Source organism: Gopherus evgoodei, chromosome 6 (assembly GCF_007399415.2).
Source record: "Gopherus evgoodei ecotype Sinaloan lineage chromosome 6, rGopEvg1_v1.p, whole genome shotgun sequence".
In the NCBI taxonomy this organism is placed as follows: Eukaryota; Metazoa; Chordata; order Testudines; family Testudinidae; genus Gopherus; species Gopherus evgoodei.
Genome location: NC_044327.1, coordinates 95,258,026 through 95,279,082, shown reverse-complemented (window position 1 = coordinate 95,279,082; position 21,057 = coordinate 95,258,026). Strand labels below are relative to the sequence as shown.

The window sequence follows — 21,057 nt, the reverse complement described above, 5'->3', positions numbered from 1 at the left end:
CTCATAGAGCCTTGCACTCTTATCAACATGTCCCCTTAGACAGCTTCTTGGCAAGTGTCCCCACCATTGCAGGAATCAGCACCCTTTTTAACAGTTTGTAGTCCTTTAATCTAGTAGATCTCAGCATTGCAAAGCAAGATTTACAGCATGTTGGGAAAAGGATAAAGGATCATTGAAGCTAACAGCTGGGCCCCATTATCCGTCCAGTGTGTACCTAGATCAAGGATGGGCAAACTTTTTGGCCCGAGGGCCACATCTGGGAATACAAATTGTGTGGTGGGCCATGAATGCTCACAAAATTGGGGTTGGGGTGCGAGAGCGGGTGAGGGCTCTGGTTGCGGGTGTTGACTCCAGGGACTAGAAATGAGGAATTCAGGGTGCAGGAGAGGGCTCCGGGCTGAAGTGGGGGAGTGGAGTGTGGGGGAGTGAGAGCTCTGGTGGGAGGAGCAGGCTCTGGGGTGGGGCTGGGTATGGGGAGTTTGAGGTGTAGGAGGGTGCTCCGGGCTGGGACCAAGGAGTTCGGATGGTGAGAGGGGGATCAGGGCTGGGGCAGGGGGCTGGGGTGTGGGAAGGGGTGCAGGCTCTGCCTGGGGGTGCAGGCTCTGGTGTGGGGTTGGGGATGAAGGTTTGGTGTGCAGGAGGGCTCTGGGCTGGGATTGAGGGTTTTGGAGGGTGGGAAGGGGATCAGGGCTCGGGCAGGAGGTTGGAGCACGAGATGAGGCTCAGGGATGCAGGGTCCGGGCAGCGCTTACTTCAAGCGGTTCCCAGAAGGCATGTCTCTTCTCCGGCTGCTACACAGAGGCGCAGCCAGAGGGCTCTGCATGCTGCCCCTTCTGCAGGCACCACCCCTGGTGAGTCTTGCCCGCATGCTCAGGGTTTAACTGATTGCCATATTTGGGGTCGGGAAGGAATTTTCCTCCAGGGCAGATTGGCAGAGGCCCTGGAGGTTTTTCATCTTCCTAAGTAGCATGGGGCATGGGTCACTTGCTGGAGGATTCTCTGCAGCTTAAGGTCTTCAAACCACGATTTGAGGTCTTCAATAACTCAGACATAGGTTAGGGGTTTGTTACAGGAGTGGGTAGGTGAGATTCTGTGGCCTGCATTGAGCAGGAGGTCAGACTAGATGGTCATAATGGTCCCTTCTGACCTTAAAATCTATGAGTCTATTGGCTGCAGTTTCTGGTCAATGGGAGCTTTGAGGGCGGTGCTTGGGATGGGGGCAGAGCTCAGAGCGGAGCCCTCTGGCTGCCCCTATACATAGGAGCTGGAGGGGGCCATGCCGCAGCTTCCGGGAGCCACGTGGAATGGGGCAAGCCCCAGACCCTGCTCCCCAGCAGGAGCTTGAGGGTGAGATTAAAATGACTGGCCACCCCAACCTAGATTTTCTTAAATCTGGGAAGCCATTGTGTTGCTTCCCTGTTTGTATTTCTCAAAGCCCCAATAGAAGGTGGACCAATGCATTCACAGAAAAATCTTATAACCCAGCATTGAATAACTTCCCCTCCCTGACCAGGTCACTATAGGTAGACAAATCATATATTATATGGTTTTTTGATATGGCATTGTTCTTATACAATTTGGCATGTGGGCAGTTGGTGCAACATTGTTATAATTCAATAGCACAACATTTTTTTTTTCATTTCATATTACATGATATAAGCTATAGGAAAAGACTTCAGTAGAAATTTCTTTTTTCCTCCTGCTTCTTAATGTATTCTAGAGTGGTTTCTTGCAACCTTCATTCAGTAGTGTCACTATCGCTATTCGATAGCTGTGTGTTAGGAAAAAAAGCATTTCAGTATATGAACTGGTTGATGATCACACTACGTACCCCAATTTTAGTTTTGGGGTTCTTTTGACCTTAGCAGGCAATCAGCTTAGACCCCTAAATGGAGGGGATCTCCCTAATCTTGGATATAAATTTTGTAAAATCTAATATTAATAGAAATGTCATTGTGAATCTTTTTTTAATTTAAGTGAAAACAGTTTAAATTTTCAGCACTTTCAGGCAATGCAAGTGTCATGGTATAATTCCCCACTCTGAACCTTAGCATCCAAAAGATGGGGTACCAGCATGAATTCCTCTAAGCTCAATTACCAGCTTAGTACTTGTAGCGCTGCCACCAACCAGGAATTCCAGTGCCCGGTACACTCTGGTCCCCCCAAAACCTTGCCCGGGGACCCCCAAGACCCAGACCCTCTGGATCTTAACACAAGGAAAGTAAACCCTTTCCCTCACCGTTGCCTCTCCCAGGCTTCCCCTCCCTGGGTTACCCTGGAAGATCACTGTGATTCAAACTCCTTGAATCTTAAAACAGAAAGGAAAATCCACCTTCCCCCCTCCTTCTCTCTCCCCCTCCCAGACTCTCCTTGAGAGAGAAAGTAATCCTAACACAGAGAGAAGATTAACCTTTCTCTCCCCTTTCCCTCCTTTCTCCCCACCAATTCCCTGGTGGATCCAGACCCAATCCCCTGGGGTCTCACCAGAATAAAAAAGCAATCAGGTTCTTAAACAAGAAAAGCTTTTAATTAAAGAAAGAAAAAATAGTTAAAATTATCTTTGTAAATTTAAGATGGAATATGTTACAGGATCTTTCAGCTATAGACACTGGGAATACCCTCACAGCCTAAGTATACAATTACAAATTAAAATCCTTTTAGCAAAATACAAATTTGAACTCCTTCCAGCCAAATACACATTTGCAGATAAAGAAAACAAACATAAGCCTAACTCGCCTTATCTGCCGAGTACTCACTATTCTGGACATATAAGAGACTGTATCAAAGAGATTGGAGAGAAACCTGGTTGCACGTCTGGTCCCTCTGAGCCCCCAGAGTGAACAACAACCAAAAACTAACAGCACACACAAAAACTTCCCTCCCTCAAGATTTGAAAGTATCCTGTCCCCTGATTGGTCCTCTGGTCAGGTGACAGCCAGGCTCACTGAACTTGTTAACCCTTTACAGTCAAAAGAGACATGAAGTACTCCTGTTCTATTAACCCTTAACTATCTGTTTATGACAGCAAGATTATACAATCCCATGAGAATTTGGAACCTAAACTGAGTATAAATTAACTAGATACAAGTAGAACTGAATAGTCTTTTTTCATTGTCAAATCCAAAGTGCAATAAATAAACAGCATAATGAAAATAAATTAACTTTTTCTTTTTAATAGTCGAAGGTAAAATTAGTAACAGGAAATTGTTTTAAAACATTTTAAAATTCCCAAACTCTCCCTTTAATAAACTTATTAAAAAGATTTAATATTGCAGTGTTACATGAAAAATAATACTTGTTTGTTTGAATTATATGCATTATGTGAGCCTGCAAGGTGATGGGCTAACCATCAGGAGGATATTAAGAATCAGGGTGTACTTTTTCAAAGGCTTGAATGGGTATTAGAAAAGATCCAAGCACTTGTTGAACAACACATCAATTTGCAGACATTTCTAGTTATTTCTGTGGTTGAAAGAAATGTAAAATATAACCCATTTTGGGGGTGGGGGAAAAGCAAAACGAAGTCTATATGAAACCTCAAATCCCTAGTTTGAATACAGTAACTAGATACAAAGCTGTGTTATCTGGCACTTTATCAACCAGAAAACTCTATTAACCAACATTTCTGCTATCTCCCAATTCTAGACTTCAGTCTAGTAACCGGGACTAGTATACTACCCAGGAGGTTATGCAGTTGCACATTCTGCACTCTCCATTTATGCAAAAGAGGCAGAAGACACATAGGCAAGCTGATAAAAGGGACTTACGCAAAAAAGCAGCTTCCAGGCTGTGTCATTGGGTCATTACAGATTCAGCCCAATCTCCTACACCTTCTACATCTACGGTGATAATTGATGTTGCTATTGATGACCTTGAGGCACTGCAAGATCCTGAAGTGCCTTTTGAATCCTCAAAGAAAGATTAAATGATGTTCTGTATAGTTTTAGTGTTGTGTTTTTTTAGTGATCTGGGTGTACACCATGTACTGCCCATAGTGATACATAGTGTCATAAGATGGCTTACTGTATAGAAAACTTTACCTGTATACACTAAGTGCTTCAAGAAACCAACTACTTTGCAGTGAAGTTCTACTACTGCATTAGTGAGTACCTGCATATTATTTTATACTTTATTAATTTTATTGTATTCTAATTCTTTGAAAATTGGTATTCTATTGGTAATGTATAACTCTTAGTTAACTGGAATTTTTGACTAATTAGCACCCTTCCCTCCCAATTCTTCAACATGCCAGATAACAAACCTTTACTTTAGTATCATGTTCTCTTGTATTATTATTTCTATTACTATAGCACCAGGGGAAAAAAAAACTAGTTTTGCCAAGGGGGAAGAGAGGGTGGGCACTGTAGGATAATCTCAAATCATACAGTATCTTGTAGTCTGTTCAACAAAAACTGCAATCTTCCATTTCTACCTTGAAAGAATTTCTAGAGTCTAATAAATTCTGTGTGAAGGTTTATAGTTAGTCAAAAGTAGTTTTTCTGGGTTGGCCTTGTCCAGTGTTTTAATAAATTTTCCCAATCCTTTTAGCTAAATTGCTTCTCTAATCCCTCTACAGGTTTCTTTCAGTTTAAATATTTTATCAGAACCTTCAGCAAGTAAAATGAAGCCATACAGAGATGCAAGGTTAGACAAATTTTCTAATCTGCTTTTGAAAGATGAAGTATCAGATTATTTCTGGTGTATTATCAAAACAATGCCTCAGTTGTGAATATTGCCAAAATTCAGACAACGTAGGGCAATCTGAGCTTGTAAATAAGGAAAGGATTTAAAATCTTGGTTATGATTAGGGCTGCAGATTTTTCTCAGCACTTCTATAGCAAAAATCATGGAGACCTTAAAAAAGGTCACAGTTTAGGGGGAAATAGTGTGTAAAGTCACAGGTATGAAAATTCAGTTATTGCTGTAAATACAATATACATAAATCACACCACTGCCACCTTCTAACCCCACCAAGGGGCACTGACCACTTGCAGCAGCACCCTCCACCTTGACGCCGCAACACTAATCGCTGCCTGGTGAGGAGGGGAGTGAAGGAGCAAGCCCACCCCACACTTACTCTGTAATGGCAGCTCCTGTCCTGCAGGACTGGGCCTGACTTCCTGCTGCAGTTACTGCAGCCTGGTGCATAGGGTAGCAGCACCACTCAGGTTTGGCCCAGCTGCCCCTCCTTCATGACAGAGCATCCATTTGCCTCACATGCTAGATGCTTTAGAATGTTAATTTGGCAGTGTGGCCCTGATCTTGTAAAGAATTACTTGCTTGGTTAACTTTATTCATTGTGAGTAGTCCTACTCAGTGAGCGACATTTCAACACATCTAATACATATAAGTTTAAACGCATATAAGTCTTTGTAAGATCTGGACAAGTGTGGTATCTACGATCTCTCCCTATAAGTCACTCTACCCTGCTAAATTGTAATATATGGCTGATAAGTTAAGGGAATGATGTTGGATCCAAGCATTCAAATTGGATATACTGTGTTAAGTATACTGAAATTGACACATACCCAGCAGTAGGGGAAATCCGAGAAGCAATGATAATGTAAGATGTTGAGATAGTAGTGGTCAGCAAATTAAACATGAATTTGCAGTGTGTTATGGCTGTTTAAAAAAAAGTGTGTTTGTGTGCTTCAGAGGCACTACTCATGAAGCAAAGGAATATTAGTTCTTCGAGTGCTTGCTCATATCGATTCCAATTAGGTGTGCGCGCGCTGCCTGCACATTAGTCGGAAGAATTTTACCCTAGCAACACCCGGTTGGTCGACTGGGTCACCCCCTAGAGTGGCGCCACCATGGCGCCGGATATATACCCCTGCCGACCCAATGGCCTTTCAGTTCCTTCTTACCACCCATGTCGGTCTTTGAAACAGTGGATCTCCACTTCCCTAGCTACTCGTAGTTCTCTTACTAATTCTTGTGTATATAGTTATAATTTCTATAGTTGTAGTTAGTTTTATTCGTTCTATAATATAGTTAGGGTATATAGTTGACAGGGGTTTGGGGATTAGCCCCTTCCCCGCAACCGGTACCGGGGCCCATGCCCAGTTCACCGGGCTTCAAACCATGCTCGGCCTGCCACAAGCCAATGCCAACGGGAGATCCTCACGACTCCTGTTTAAGTGCCTCAGGGAATCCCATCTCTCGGATAAGTGCCGGATCTGTAAGGTCTTTAAGCCGAGGACAAAGAAGGAGCAGGACTTTTGTCTCAAACAGCTCCTGATGGAGGCAGCTGTTACTCCTCTGCCCTCGGCACCGAGTGCCGGACAGTCTGTACCAGGGAGAAGTGCTTCTTCGGCACCAGATCGCATCAGTATCGCTAAGGCCCCTCAGCACCGACCGTCGCCGGCACAGATGTCTGCTCGGCACCATTCCCTCTCCCCGCGGGTTAAGAAACATAAGACTCCTTCTGCTTCTATTCCGCCCGCACCACAGTCGGAGCACCCGCCTAAGTCGGACCACCCGGCACCGACACCTGCCGTGGCACCTCCAGCTTCGGCACTGTCGATTCCGGTCCCGCAAGGGCCGTCAAGTCCGGTTCCTGAAAGCTCCCTGGCGCACACCGTGTTTGAGCTCACTATTCTCTCCATGCCAGAGACCTTCTCCACGGCGAGGGAGCTGATCGCGCTGATGGAGTCTGCGCTGCCTCAACCCCCGGCACGGCTGGTGCGGGTTATACAATCGATTGGCAAGCCTGCCCTGCTGAGACTATCCTCGGTCGGCACCACCGAGAGGCATCGATCACGATCGCAGTCCCGCCGGCGCTCTCGGTCCCGTCACTGATCCCAGTCCTGACGCCGCTCGCAGTCCCGGCACCGCTGTCCATCTCTGTACCAGTTGCACTCGCAGCACCGTTCAGTGTCCCGTTCGCCGACCTGGTACTCTCGGCACCGATCCAGCTCCCGGCACCGTTCCTGGCACCACGACTCTCGCAGCCGCTCCAGACGTCAAGTGTCGAGATCTCGGTCGACTTCCCGGCACCGCTCCAGTCACAAGTCCTGGTCTCGTTTCCGGTACCAGTATGCCATCTGGTACCGCTCTCCGGTGCTGCAGAGAGAGCGATCCTTTAGAGATAAGGACGCTTCCCAGGGCTTTTCAGCTCCTCTGTGGCCATCTCGACACACATCGGTGTCATGTCGCGCAGACAGTGCTTCCTATGCACAGGATCGTGACTCAGATGTGCCCAGCCGAGTCTTCCAGGAGACCCAGGTCCAAGAACAAGGACCTCATCAGTGGTCATTTTGGACACCTTGGGCATATCACCAAGCCCAAGGTGCGCCTCCAGTGCCATCACGCTCCGTACCATCGGAACACCAGATGCCGGAGGCGACGGTCAGCCGCCCCCCTCCTGCAGATACAGAAGAAGCTCCCATGCAATCAACAGACTCACAGGTTCCACTTGAGCCTGACATCGCCCACGAACAGGAGCCTGCACAGGACCCTCTTGTCCCTGGCCTTTCCTCTTCCTCCTCTCCTGATGAAGTGGTGGCAGGGACATCCCCCTCGGGTGGTCCTCCAATTGACCTGAGGGCACATCAGGACCTCCTGAGACGCGTGGCCCTGAATATGAATCTTCAGGTGGAGGAGGTCCCGGACGTAGAGGACCCAGTGGTGGATATTTTTTCAGTTGACAACCCCACAAGAGTGGCCTTGCCATTCATTCGTACTATCCAGGCAAATGCCGATACCATCTGGCAGTCTCCAGCTCTGTTCCGCCCACGGCCAGGGGAGTTTAGCGGAAGTACATGGTACCCTCTAAGGGGTACGAGTACCTGTACGTGCACCCTCCTCCCTGCTCCCTTGTCATGCAATCAGTCAACGAAAGGGAGCGCCATGGCCAGCAAGCTCTGGCTTCAAAATCAAAGGCGTCTAGGTGCATGGACTTATTGGGCCGCAAGGTATACTCCGCGGGGGCCCTCCAACTCAGGGTGGCAAACCAGCAAGCCCTGATTAGCCGGTACAACTATAACACGTGGGCGGCGGTTGGAAAATTCACAGAGTTAGTCCCCCAAGACTCCCGTCAGGAGTTTGCTGCCCTTTTGAAGGAAGGGAAGAAGGTGGTGAGAATTTCTCTCCAGGCCTCACTGGACACAGCAGACTCCGCAGCCAGAACTCTGGCCTCAGGTATTGCCATGAGGCGAACATCATGGCTTCAGGTGTCAGGTCTTCCACCTGAACTGCAACACACAATACAGGACTTGCCCTTCGATGGCCAAGGCCTATTTTCTGAAAAGACTGACCCTAGGCTGCAAAGCCTAAAGGACAACGGGGTGATCATGTGCTCACTCGAGATGCACACACTGGTGATTCAGCGCAGATCCCTCTGTCCCCAACCTCACCGCCCTTACCTCCCGCCCAGGCTACGACAGGACTTCGGCAGAAGGCGCGGCTGAGGCAATCACAGACGGCAGTCGGAACCCCAACGGGGTCAGAATTAGGGTCCCTCCAAACCACCTGCGGGACCCAAAGCAAACTTTTGAAGGCACGTCCAAGGATGGCATACCAGTTGATTCCCAGGGTCCTTCCCCTCCTTTTTACAACTGCCTCTGCCTTTTCCTCCCTGCGTGGACCCAACTAACTTCGGATTGTTGGGTCCTGCGCACAGTAGAATTTGCATACCACCTCCGGTTTATTTCGCCGCCCCCCCCCACCCCCCATCCTTGTCCCTCTTCAGGGACCCCTCTCACGAGCAATTCCTCTTGCAAGAGATACGGATGCTCCTTGCCCTGGGAGCTATAGAGGAGGTACTGAAGGACTCGAGGGGCAAGGGGTTCTATTCACACTATTTCCTAATCCCCAAGGCGAAGGGAGGTGTCAGGCCTATCCTAGACCTGTGAGGACTCAACAAGTTAATGATAAAGTTGAAGTTCCACATGGTATCCCTGGGGACTAACATCTCATCCTTGGATCCCGGAGACTGGTATGCCGCCCTTGATATGAAGAACACGTATTTTCACATAGCCATTTACCCTCCGCACAGACAGTACCTCCAGTTTGTGGTCAAGCGTCAACATTTCCAATTTACGGTCCTTCCGTTTGGCCTCTCTACAGCCCCACGGGTATTCACAAAATGCATGGCTGTAGTCGCCGCCTCCCTCCGTCGTCGTCGGATACACGTCTTCCCGTATCTTGACAATTGGCTCATTCAAGGGGCCTCCGAGACCCAAGTCACCTGTCATGTGGGCATCATCAAGGCCCTATTTGAGCGACTAGGCCTGATGTTCAACATAGAGAAATCCACTCTGGTTCCCACACAAAGAATAGAATTCATTGGGGCCATTCTGGACTCCAATCTCAGCAGGGCCTGCTTACCACAGCCTTGATTTCAGGCGATGGTATCAATTATACAAGGCTTACAAAACTTCCCAACAACTTCGGCTTGCACTTGTCTCGGCCTCCTGGGTCACCTAGCTGCCTGCACGTTCATGACCAAACACTCCAGACTACGTCTCCATCCCCTTCAAACTTGGCTCTCCTCGGTATACCACCCGGGCAGAGACAGTATAGACACGATCCTCACGATCCCCTCGGACATCCTAGGCTCTCTGAACTGGTGGTTGACGCCCTCCCTGATCTGTGCAGGGATGCCATTCCATCCGCCTCAGCCTTCAATGACCCTCACAACGGACGCGTCATCTCTCGGCTGGGGTGCCCACCTCAAACATCTCCACACTCAAGGCCTTTGGTCAGCTCAGGAACTGGCCTTGCACATCAATGTGCAGGAGCTGAGAGCAGTCCGCCTTGCATGCCAGGCATTTCAAGGGCAGTTACAAGGCCGTTGTGTGTCAGTGTTCACAGACAACACAACAGCCATGTTTTACATAAACAAGCGGGAAGGAGCACGTTCCTCCCCCCTTTGCCAGGAAGCTATTCAGCTTTGGGACTTCTGCATAGCCCACTCGATAGACCTGGTAGTGTCTTTTCTCCCAGGGGTTCGGAACACTCTGGCGGATCAACTCAGCAGATCCTTCCTGTCTCACGAGTGGCCAATTCGTCTGTTTTCCATAAGTGGGGTTTTCCCCGCATAGACCTCTTCACCTCCCACGAGAACAGGAAATGCCAGACGTTCTGCTCCTTCCAAGGTCTCTCTCAGGGCTCGATCTCAGATGCATTTCTGATACCGTGGTTGAGCCATCTGCTTTACGCCTTTCCACCGTTCCCGCTGGTTCACAGGTTCCTGCTCAAACTCCGCAGAGACAGAGCGCACCTCATTATGATCGCTCCAGCCTGGCCGAGGCAACACTGGTACACCATGTTGCTCGACCTGTCGATAGCCAACCCAATCCCTCTACCTCTTTGCCCAGACCTGATAACTCAGGACCACGGCAGACTTCACCACCCAGACCTGCAGTCTCTTCACCTCACAGCATGGTTACTGCGTGGTTAAGCCAGTCCGAGTTACGTTGCTCTGCCTCGGTGCAACAAGTGCTCCTGGGTAGTAGGAAACCTTCCACTAGGTTAACATATCTGGCCAAGTGGAAGCGCTTCTCCTGCTGATGCGACCAACGTAATGTTATTCCCACCGAGGTTCCAGTCCCTGCCATCTTGGACTACCTCTGGTCTCTCAAACAGCATGGCCTAGTGGTATCTTCATTGAAGGTGCACTTGGCGGCCATCTCTACCTTCCACCCAAGGGAGAGCGGCTGCTCGGTCTTCTCTCACTCCATGGTTTCGAGGTTCCTCAAGGGCTTGCAGCGATTATACCCACAAGTATGCCGCCCTGCCCCAACTTGGGACCTCAACCTAGTTCTAGCCAAACTTATGGCTGCTTCCTTTGAGCTACTAGCAACCTGCTTGCTGCTGTACCTGTCCTGGAAGACAGTCTTCATAGCCATTACATCGGCAAGATGAGTTTCCGAGCTTCGGGCTCTCACGGTGGACCCCCCCATATACAGTGTTTCATAAGGACAAGGTACAGTTGCGATCATATCCGGCCTTCCTCCCTAAAGTGGTATCGGCCTTTCATATCAACCAGGATATCTTCCTTCAGGTCTTCTTCTCGAAGCCACACTCATCACGCCGGGAGCAACAACTGCACTCCCTAAACGTCCGTAGGGTGCTTGCGTTTTATATCGAGTGAACAAAGCCCTTCCGTAAAACACCACAACTCTTTGTCGCGGTGGCAGACCGGATGAAGGGCCTACCTGTCTCCTCCCAGAGGATTTCATCTTGGGTGACATCATGCATCCGCACCTGCTATGACTTGGCTCATGTTCCGATGAGCCACCTTACCGCCCATTCTACCAGGGCTCAGGCTTCATCTGCCACTTTCCTGGCTCATGTACCGTCCAGGAAATATTTCGTGCAGCTACCTGGTCCTCGGTCCACACCTTTGCGTCACATTACGCATTGGTTCAACAGTCCAGAGCTGACCAGAGCATTTGGATCAGCAGTTCTACATTCTGCGACATCTCACTCTGACCCCACTGCCTAGGTAAGGCTTGGGAGTCACCTAATTGGAATCGATATGAGCAAGCACTCGAAGAAGAAAAGACGGTTACTCACCTTTGTAACTGTTGTTCTTCGAAATGTGTTGCTCATATCCATTCCAAATCTGCCCTCCTTCCCCTCTGTCGAAGTAGCTGGCAAGAAGGAACTGAACGGCCGTTGGGTCGGCAGGGGTATATATCCGGCACCATGGCGGCGCCACTCTAGGGGGCGACCCAGCCGACCCACCGAGTGTTGCTAGGGTAAAAATCTTTCAACGAACGTGCACGCGGCGCGCGCACACCTAATTGGAATGGATATGAGCAACACATCTCGAAGAACTGGAGGCTTTCCGGCAGCTTCATTTCTCAGCAAACCCCGAAGAAAGGAGGTGACGTGTAGAAATCTCCACACAAGCCCAGTACTTAGCATAAGGCTTTCTCCCTCTGGATCACTTAGGTCTGCTTTAGGCAAGGGAGTGCAAGTATCTGGGTGGAGATGTGGGGGGTGATGCACCTGGGGTCTGAGTGGGCAGGGGTGCAATTGTCTGGCTGGGGCCATGCAGCTGGGCTCGGGGGGGGGGGGTGCAAGTGCCTGGGCAGGGCAATGGGGAGTGGGGAGATAGTTGCAATGGGCTGCTCTTTCTGCAAGTAGTGGACAAAACAGACTGCTGCCAAAGGACGTTAGAAGGGAGCATTTCACAACTTTAAACGAGTGTGTTCCCTAATGGATCAGCAACTTAACATCGAAACAGGTTAACCGGGACGACTTTAAGTCAGGAGTTCCTGTAATTGAAACTGGCGTCCGGTTTGGCCAATGTACAGTCTCTACGCAAAAGAATAAATGGACACAAATCTGACATCAGTAATCATAACATTCAAAAACCAGTGGGAGAACACTTCAGCCTCTCTAACCACTCAGTGACAGACTTGAAGGTGGCAATTTTGCAACAAAAAAACTTCAAAGAGAGACTGCTGAACTCGAATTAATATGCAAATTAGATACAGTTAACTCAGGCCTAAACAGAGCCTGGGAATGGTTGGGTCATTACACTAATTGAATCTATTTCCCTATGTTAAGTTCTCCTCACACCTTCTATGGGTCATTTTAATTATCACTTCAAAAGTTTTTTTTTCTCCTGCTGATGATAGCTCATCTCAATTGATTAGACTCTTCCTGTTGGTATGCATACTTCCATCTTTTCATGTTCTCTGTATGTATAAATATCTCCTGTCTGTGTGTTCCATTCTATGCATCTGAAGAAGTGAGCTGTAGCTCACGAAAGCTCATGCTGAAATAAATTTGTTGGTCTCTAAGGTGCCACAAGTACGCCTGTTCTTTTTGTTGATGGAAAAGTTCTTCTGTTGACCTAGTGTTGTCTACACCAGGGAGGTAGGTTGACTTGCTGAGGTGGGTGGATTTTTCACACCCTTAAGTGATGTAGCTCAGTCGACTTAACTTTTGTTTGTAGACCTGACCTAAGACATTTAAATAAAATATCAGGAAAAACTTCTCAACACTGAATGATACAAGGCTGCCAAACAGTCTCCCAAGGAGATAGTGGATGTCCATTCACTTGAAATGTTTAATTGACTGGACTAAATATTAGAAAATGTATTGTAACAACTTTCAGTTGGCAGAGAAATAAACTTTGATAATAAATACATCTTTTCGCTTTCTAACTTCTGTATTCATTGTAATATCCCAACATGCGGTTCTGATTCATCCCTGCTTGATGTGTATTTTTGCAACAAAAATTTTAAATAGGTGACATGGCCTAATGATGATGATGATTTTTTCTCTTTGACTGATAATCAGTGAAAGTGACTCATCAGACTTGCTGGCAGTAGGGGACAAAAGGCCTTCCATGTTCCCTCTCCAGTTTGAGATCTGCAGTGAGAGATTCTGCGCCTATGTGTAGACTTGTATACATGATATTTTGCAGTTTGTACAACTCAATCTCAAATACATGGGACTTGGAAAGGAGCCAAAATTAGGCATTTCGGTATAGTAGTTTGTATTCTTGGTACTCCAAAAAAATCGTCTTTTTAATAAGATTAAATTTTGCACGTTATTAGGCATATAAATGTCTTTATATTGCTTTGTTTTGAGCAAATAAAAACTTACCAATTTATTTCACTTTAAAAATTTAACTACTGCTTCTGGTTGCCCCAATGTTCAAAGTTTTTTAATGGCCAACAAACAGTATGCTCATATCTAGCCATAATTTAGTTCTTACGATTGATCATGTTTGATTACCTATCTGAATTTTAATGCACATAATAAATTTATTTGCATTTAAATTTGCAGAATAAACATTGGTGCATCTAGACTCTCTTTAATCCGCAGACTAAGAAATAATATCTGCGTGTTTTAAAAACAACTTCTTATCACAAAAAATAATTGCTTGTTTGTAGTGAGAGATCTTTCCATTACCACCTGATTTCTCTTAATCTTTTGGGAAGAGTATGTGGGATGAACATTGGGATCTCTTCTCAGTACACGTGAGCTGTGACATACTTTATCAGATTCATAGATTTTAAGGACAGAAGGTACCATTGGATCTTCTTGTCTGACCTCCTGCATATCATTAAATTTCACCAGTTATTCCTGTATTGTGTAATCAGTGCACTGACCCACAGGAACCCTCCTACCAACACTACAAGAAGAATTCTGTGTGGACTCCTCCTGAAAGTCAAAATGACAGACTGGACTTCTACACAGAGTGCTTCCGCAGACGTGCACAGGCTGAAATTGTGAACAAACAGCATCGCTTGCCCCATAACCTCAGCTGTACATAATGCAACGCCATCCACAGCCTCAGAAACAACTCTGACATCATAATCAAAGGGGCTGAAAAAGGAGGTGCTGTAGTCATAATGAACAGGTCGGATTACAAACAGGAGGCTGCCAGGCAACTCTGCAAGACCACATTCTAGAGGCCGCTATCCTCTGAGCCCACTGAGGAGTACCAAAAGAAACGACACCATCTGCTCAAAAAACTCCCTGCTATAGCACAGGAACAAATCTACACAGACACACCTCCAGAGCCCCGACCAAGAGTATTCTATCTGCTACCCAAGATCCATAAACCTGGGAACCCTGGATGCTCCATCATCTCAAGCATCAGCACTCTTACAGCTACCAGCACTCCCAGCTATCTTCGAGACACCACCGACTTCCTGACTGATGATCTTCCTGAAAACACCCTCCTGGCCACCATGGATGAAGAAGCTCTTTACACCAGTATGACTTAAAACAACGCTTCCTCAGCTCTCGTCCCCTAGCGCCCCTCCTCTACTTGCGCTACATTGATGACGTCATCATCATATGGACCTACGAGAAGGAGCCCTTGAAGAATTCCACCTGGATTTCAACAATTTCCACCCCACCATCATCCTCATCCTGGACCAGTCCGCACAAGAGACGCACTTCCTGGACACTACTGTGCAAATAAGTGATGGTCACATAAACACCACCCTGTACGGGAAACCTACTGACCACTGTACTTACCTACATGCCTCCAGCTTCCGTCCAGGACACTTAACACGATCCATTGTCTGCAGCCAAGCCCCAAGATACAACTGAATTTGCTCCTGTCCCTCAGACAGAGACAAACACTTACAAAATCTTTATCAAACATTTTAAAAACTACAATACCCATGCGGGGGAGTGAAGAAACAGATTGACAGAGCGAGATGGGTACCCAGAAATCATCTACTACAGGACAGGCCCAACAAGGAAAATAACAGAAAACCACAGGCCATCATATACAGCCCCAAGCTAAAATCTCTCCAGCACATCATCAACAATCTACAACCTATCCTGGAAAACGATCCCCCACTCTCACAGACCTTGGGAGGCAGGTCAGGCCTTGCCTACAAACAGCCCCGCAATCTGAAGCAAATACTCACTCACCAGCAACCACACCACACCACAGAAACACTAACCCAGGAACCAATCCCTGTAGCAAACCTCTTTGCCTGCTCTGTCCCCATATCTACTCTAGCGACACCATCAGAGGACCCATCCACATCAGCCACACCATCAGGAGCTCATCACCTGCACATCTACTAATATTATATATGCCATCGTGCCAGCAATGCCCCTCTGCCATGTACATTGGCCAAACTGGACAGTCTCTCTCTACGTGAAAGAATAAATGGACACAAATTGAACATCAGGAATAATAACATACAAAAGCCAGTAGGAGAATACTTCAATCTTCCTGGACATTCTATAACAGATTTAAAAATAGCCATACTTGAATAAAAAAACTTCAGAAACAGACTTCAAAGAGAAACTGCAGAATTAAAATTCATTTGGAAATTTAACACCATTAATTTGGGCTTGAATAGGGACTGGGGGTGGCTGGCTCAGTACAAAAGTAGCTTTGCCTCTCCTGGAATTGACACCACCTCATCAATTATTGGGAGTGGACTACATCTACCCTGATCGAATTGGCTCTGTCAGCACTGGTTCTTCGAGTGATTGCTCATGTGTACTCCACCATAGGTGTGCGTGCTCACCACGTGCACTGGTGCCGGAGGTTTTTCCCCTAGCAGTACCCTTGGGAGGAAGTGCCCCCATGACCCCTGGTGTCGCACCTGCCTGGCATGGTATAAGTGGTGCTGCATGCTCCCCCCACCCTCAGTTCCTTCTTGCTGCTAGTGAAGGTGCGTCGGAACTCCTCTGCTCCAGCTTTACTGTAGCTCGTCCCCAGAACTGTTCATTTGTTCAGCGTTAGTACCTGCAGTTAGTTAGTTACTTTAGTTAGTCAGTGAACCCGGGCCAGGGCATGCCCTGCTCCCTGAGGTTTGTTGTTCGGTTCTTGTAGGAGTTCTGTGCCAAGAAGTGATCCGCACGCAAACTGTTTGCGCTGCTTGGGAGAAACCCATATTAGCGAAATGTGCAAGATTTGCAAGTCATTTAAGCCTCGGACCAAAAGAGAAAGGGACATTAGTCTGCGGGCAAACTTGATGGTGGCAGCGTTGATCCCGGCCCCGATACGCTGCTCTGAACTGGTTCCCAGCACCACAGCATCGGTATGCTGCAACCCTCTGGTGCCCTTGACCAGCTGGCACCGCTCCCCATTCACGAGGCACACCAAGAGGGCCAGGAAGACTCCCTCTTTGCAGCGGCACCGAGGGAAGTCTGGAATGGGGGCTAGGCCCATGTCGGGCAGTTCTTGATCCCCACTGCGTCCCAGGCTTCTGACTCAAGCCCTCCAGGCGGCCCGGGATGTCATGTCCATGCTGGTGCCAAAAGCGTCGCTGATGTTGGCCCTGTGCTCCAGAGGCAAGCCGCCACTGGGATCTCCACAATCGCCTCTGGCCTGGTACCGGTCTTGGTTGAGGGAACGTTCCCGACACCGATCACTACCCAGTGACCACCTGGGGCAGAGTCCAGGTGGATCGCCCTCAACACCAACCAGACTATCTGGCTGGGTCCTGTCTGGCCAGGACTCGTGGCAGCGCTCGTCCTCAAGGAACTAATATTGACTGGACTGCAGTGGGCATCGCAGTCCGTCCTCGTCTTGGAGAGGGTACTGCAGTCAGTCACAGCACAGTCATTGATGCCATTCCCACTCAGATTCCCACTCCAAGTCTCCACCAAGACATCACAGCCCTGGGCATCGATTGCCGGCATCTCGCTGCTGCGGGTCCGCCCGTCGAGGCTGTTCATGGAGCAGCTATTACTGTCGGTACCGGTCCTCCACGTCGAGTTTGCAGTCCCATGGCAGTCACAGATCCCGGCACCGCTGCTCCTCCCAGTCCAGAGACAGCATTAGATCTTACGCCAGCCTGGTCTCCATTCGTAGCAGTCCTTTGATGGGCTAGGCCAGCCAACCTGGACATCCAGCCCTGCCGGTGCCACAGCAGGTGCATTGACACCGAGCATCACGGCTAGCCCAAAGGTACCAGTGGGCACCGTGGCCTCCAGCGCAGCCCCCAGTGGGAGCTCGCGCTGTGGCCAGAGCTTCAGAAGCACCGTTGGCCTCCCTCTCCAGACCCCCGAGAAAGGAGTCGATGCGACATACATCCTCGTCACCATGCCCAGAGTCCAACTAGGTGATGGACTCTCTGGTGCCAGCCGACACCCAGAGCACCGAACCAGCCTCTTCACCCCGCCTGGAGGAGGCGATTGCGGTCCCACCTCCCTCCATCCCGCAGGAGGACTTCAGGGCCCACCAGGAACAGAGTGGCAGCAAGGCTACACCTCCAGGCAGAAGAGATGGAGGAGCCCTCAGACTCCCTGTGTAATGTATTGTCCACATCGGCACCTGGTAGGGTGGCCTTGCCTCTCCATGAAGGGATGGCTAAAATTTCAAATGCCATGTGGCAAACACCAGCCTCGTTGGTCCCCATCTCTAAAAAGGTGGGACGCAAGTACTTTGTATCCACTAAGGGGCATGAGTACTTGTATACCCACCCAGCACTGAACTCCCTGGTGGTTGAGTCGGTCAACCACAGGGAATGGCAGGGTCATCCAGCTCCGACCCCAAATAATAAAGACTCTCGGAGACTGGACTCTTTTGGAAGGAAAATTTATTAATCTCTGAGCTTCCACTTACGAGTGGTGAACCATCAGGCTCTCCTGGGCCAGTACAAATTCAATCTGTGGGGCTCCCTGCCTAAGTTTGAGGACTCCCTCCAGGAATGCGATAGGAAGGAGTTCAAGGTGCTAGTGGAAGAAGGGGCAGTGGCCGCTAAGGTGTCCCTGCAGACAGCCTCGGACGCTACAGACATGGCCGTATGATCAGTGGCCTCCGTGGTGTCCATGAGACAAGTGTCATGGCTCCTGCTCTCTGGGCTGTCCAATGAGGCAGTCTTCCCATGCAGGATCTCCCCTTTGACGGGAAAGCTCTGTTTGCAGAGGAAACAGATACAAGGCTGTATGACATGAAAGACTCCCGCACGATCCTCCAGACTCTGGGCCTCTGTGTCCTGGCTCTAGCAAAACCTAAGTTCACGCCGCAACAGACACCCGCCCTGGCTGCCCTCCCGAAGTATGAAGCCACCCATAAGAAGCAGCGGGACTATAAGAGACTCCCTTAGAGGGGCACCCTGCCAGTCCTCATCAGGAATCCACCCCCAATAAAGCTTCCTTTCTCCAACCAGTTGTGTGCTATCCTCCTGGAATGGTCTCAGCTCACCTCAGACCGATGGGTCCTCAGCACCCAACCAGCCCCCGCTCCTGTCCCTCTTGGGGGACCCCTCACACGAATCTCTGCTCAAGCAGGAGGTGATACGGATCCTAGGACTGGGAGGCGGTCCCTGAGGAATTCATGGCCAAGGGGTATTACTCCCGTTATTTCCTTATCCCAAAGCGGAGCTCAGGCCCATCTGGACCTCCGAGCTCTGAACGAGTACATGGCGAAGCTCAAGTTCTGCATGGTCTCCTTGGCCTCCATCATCCCCTCCCTGGATCCCAGGGACTGGTATGCTGTCCTCGATCTACAGGATGCATACTTCCACATCCACATATTTGAAGGGCACAGGTGCTTCCTCCGTTTCATGGTGGGACAGAATCATTACCAATTCGTGGTCCTCTCATTTGGTCTATCCACTGCTCCCAGAGTGTTTACAAAATGCATGTCGATGGTAGTGGTCTACCTACAATGGCGCGAGGTCTAGATATTTCCCTATCTGGTCGCAGATGAGGGATCCCATGGCGCTCCTCCTGTCCACATGCATCGCCTTGGGCCTGTTGGTAAACAACAACAAGTCCGCGTTAATTCAGGTCCAATGCATAGAGTTTATCGGGGTGCTCCTGTATGCAGTGTCAGTCAGGGCCTCTCTCCCGCCAGACAGATTTGAGACCCCGAAAGGTCTCATCAGATTGGTCACAGGGTTCCCGGGGACAACTGCCAGGGTTTTCCTGCAACTCTTGGGTCACATGTTGGCATGCATGTATGTGGTCCGTCACGCCACTCAGGTTGAGACTCCTCCAAATCTGGTTGGCCTCAAAGTTCTCCCAGGCCACGGACAGGATGGGCAAGGTCCTCACTGTGCCGAACTCTGTGATCACCTCTCTGCGGTGCTGGTCCACCCCAAACAACATGCTCTGATGTGTCGGACCTGGGTTGGTGGACACGTGGGGAACTTTCAGACCCAAGGCCTGTGGTCGGCTCAAGACCTGACCCTACATATAAACATCAAAGAGCTCAGGGCAGTGCGGCTGGCATGTATGGCCTTCCGTTTGCACCTGGAGGGCAAGGTAATCAGGGTCCTCATGGACAGCACAGCCTCGATGTTCTATATCAACAGGGAAGGCAGGGCCCGATCCTCTGCCCTCTACCGCAAAGCCCTGAGGCTGTGGGACTTTTGTATAGCCGACAACATCCACCTGAAGGCCTTCCACCTACCGGGCGCCCAGAACAAGAGGGTGGATTGCTTAAGCAGGGACTTTTCCTTGCAACAGCAGTGGTCCCTCCACCCAGAAGTGGCCCACCGGCTCTTCCAAAGGTGGGGAACTCCCCAGGTGAATCTGTTTGTGACTCGGCAGACCCGTCAGTGCCCTCGGTTCTACTCAGGAAGAGGCGCAGTCGCCGATACCTTTCCCCTGTCCTTGTCAGGCCAGCTTCTCTATGCCTTTCCCCCGTTCCCTCTAATCAGCAGGGTCTTGGAGAAGATAAAGTCGGACAAAGCCCGGGTCCTCCTGATTGCCCCGATGTGGCCCAGGCAGCATTGGTTTGGGACCCTCACAGGCCTGGCAGTAGCTCCACCGTGGCTGTTGCTGCTCCTTCTGGACCTGCTCTCTCAGGACCAGGGCCGCCTCCTCCATCCCAACCTAGCAGTTCTTTATCTCATGGCTTGGCTGCTCAGTGGTTAGGTGGAGAAGAAAGGACGTGCTCAGAGCAGGTTCAGAACGTCCTCCTCGAAAGTAGATGGACCTCCATTCGTCACGCTTATTTGGCAAAGTGATCCCAGTTTTCTAGGTGAGCGGTGGACCAAGGTGTCTCCCCGGTGACCACCTCGATCCAGCTTATCCTTAATTACCTCCTCCACCTGAGGGCCCAGGGCCTGGCACCCTTGTCAGTCAAGGTGCACCTGGCAGCCATATCGGCCTTCCATCTGCTGGTGCAAGGGCACATGGTATTTTCCCATGCTGTGACTGGCCGGTTCCTTCAGGATTTGGACCATCTTTTTCCGTATTCTAGACCCCCGGTCCCACAGTGGGACCTAAACCTGGTGTTGGCTCGTCTCATGAGGCCCCCATTTGAACCAGTGGCCACTTGCTCCTGGTCTCGCCTCTCATGGGAGTTCAGGGCCCTGACCTCCAAGCCACTGTACACGGTCTTTCATAAGGACAAGATCCAGCTCAGCCCACATCCCGCGTTCCTCCCGAAAGTGGTCTCCGCCTACCATAGGGGTCAGGACATTTTTCTATTGGTCCTCTTCCCAAGTCTCACGCATCCAGTGAGGAGGGCCATCTCCACACGCTTGATGTGCGGTGGGCTCTGGCTTTATACCTCGAGCGGACTAAGCCGTTCAGAAAGTCCTCACAACTGTTCATCGCCTCAGTTGAGCACGTGAGGGACCAGCCGATTTCCACTCAGTGGCTTTCCAGTTGGATCACTTCGTGCATCTGTTCCTGTTATGAACTGGT

General features: G+C 49.5%; 1 protein-coding gene across 5 annotated transcripts in view; it reads left to right on the top strand.

Annotated features, from left to right (window-relative positions):
• CWC27 (CWC27 spliceosome associated cyclophilin) overlaps window positions 1-21,057 on the top strand; it is a 226,780-nt gene that overhangs the window by 135,651 nt on the left and 70,072 nt on the right. The window contains exon 12 of one of the 5 annotated variants that reach the window (XM_030567322.1): window positions 4,577-4,635. The exons of the other annotated variants lie outside the window; for them this stretch is intronic. Coding sequence (XP_030423182.1) covers window positions 4,577-4,620 — 44 coding nt within the window. The 3' untranslated portion in view covers window positions 4,621-4,635. Of the gene's footprint in view, window positions 1-4,576; window positions 4,636-21,057 lie in introns of those variants that run through there. 5 annotated transcript variants of the gene reach the window in all.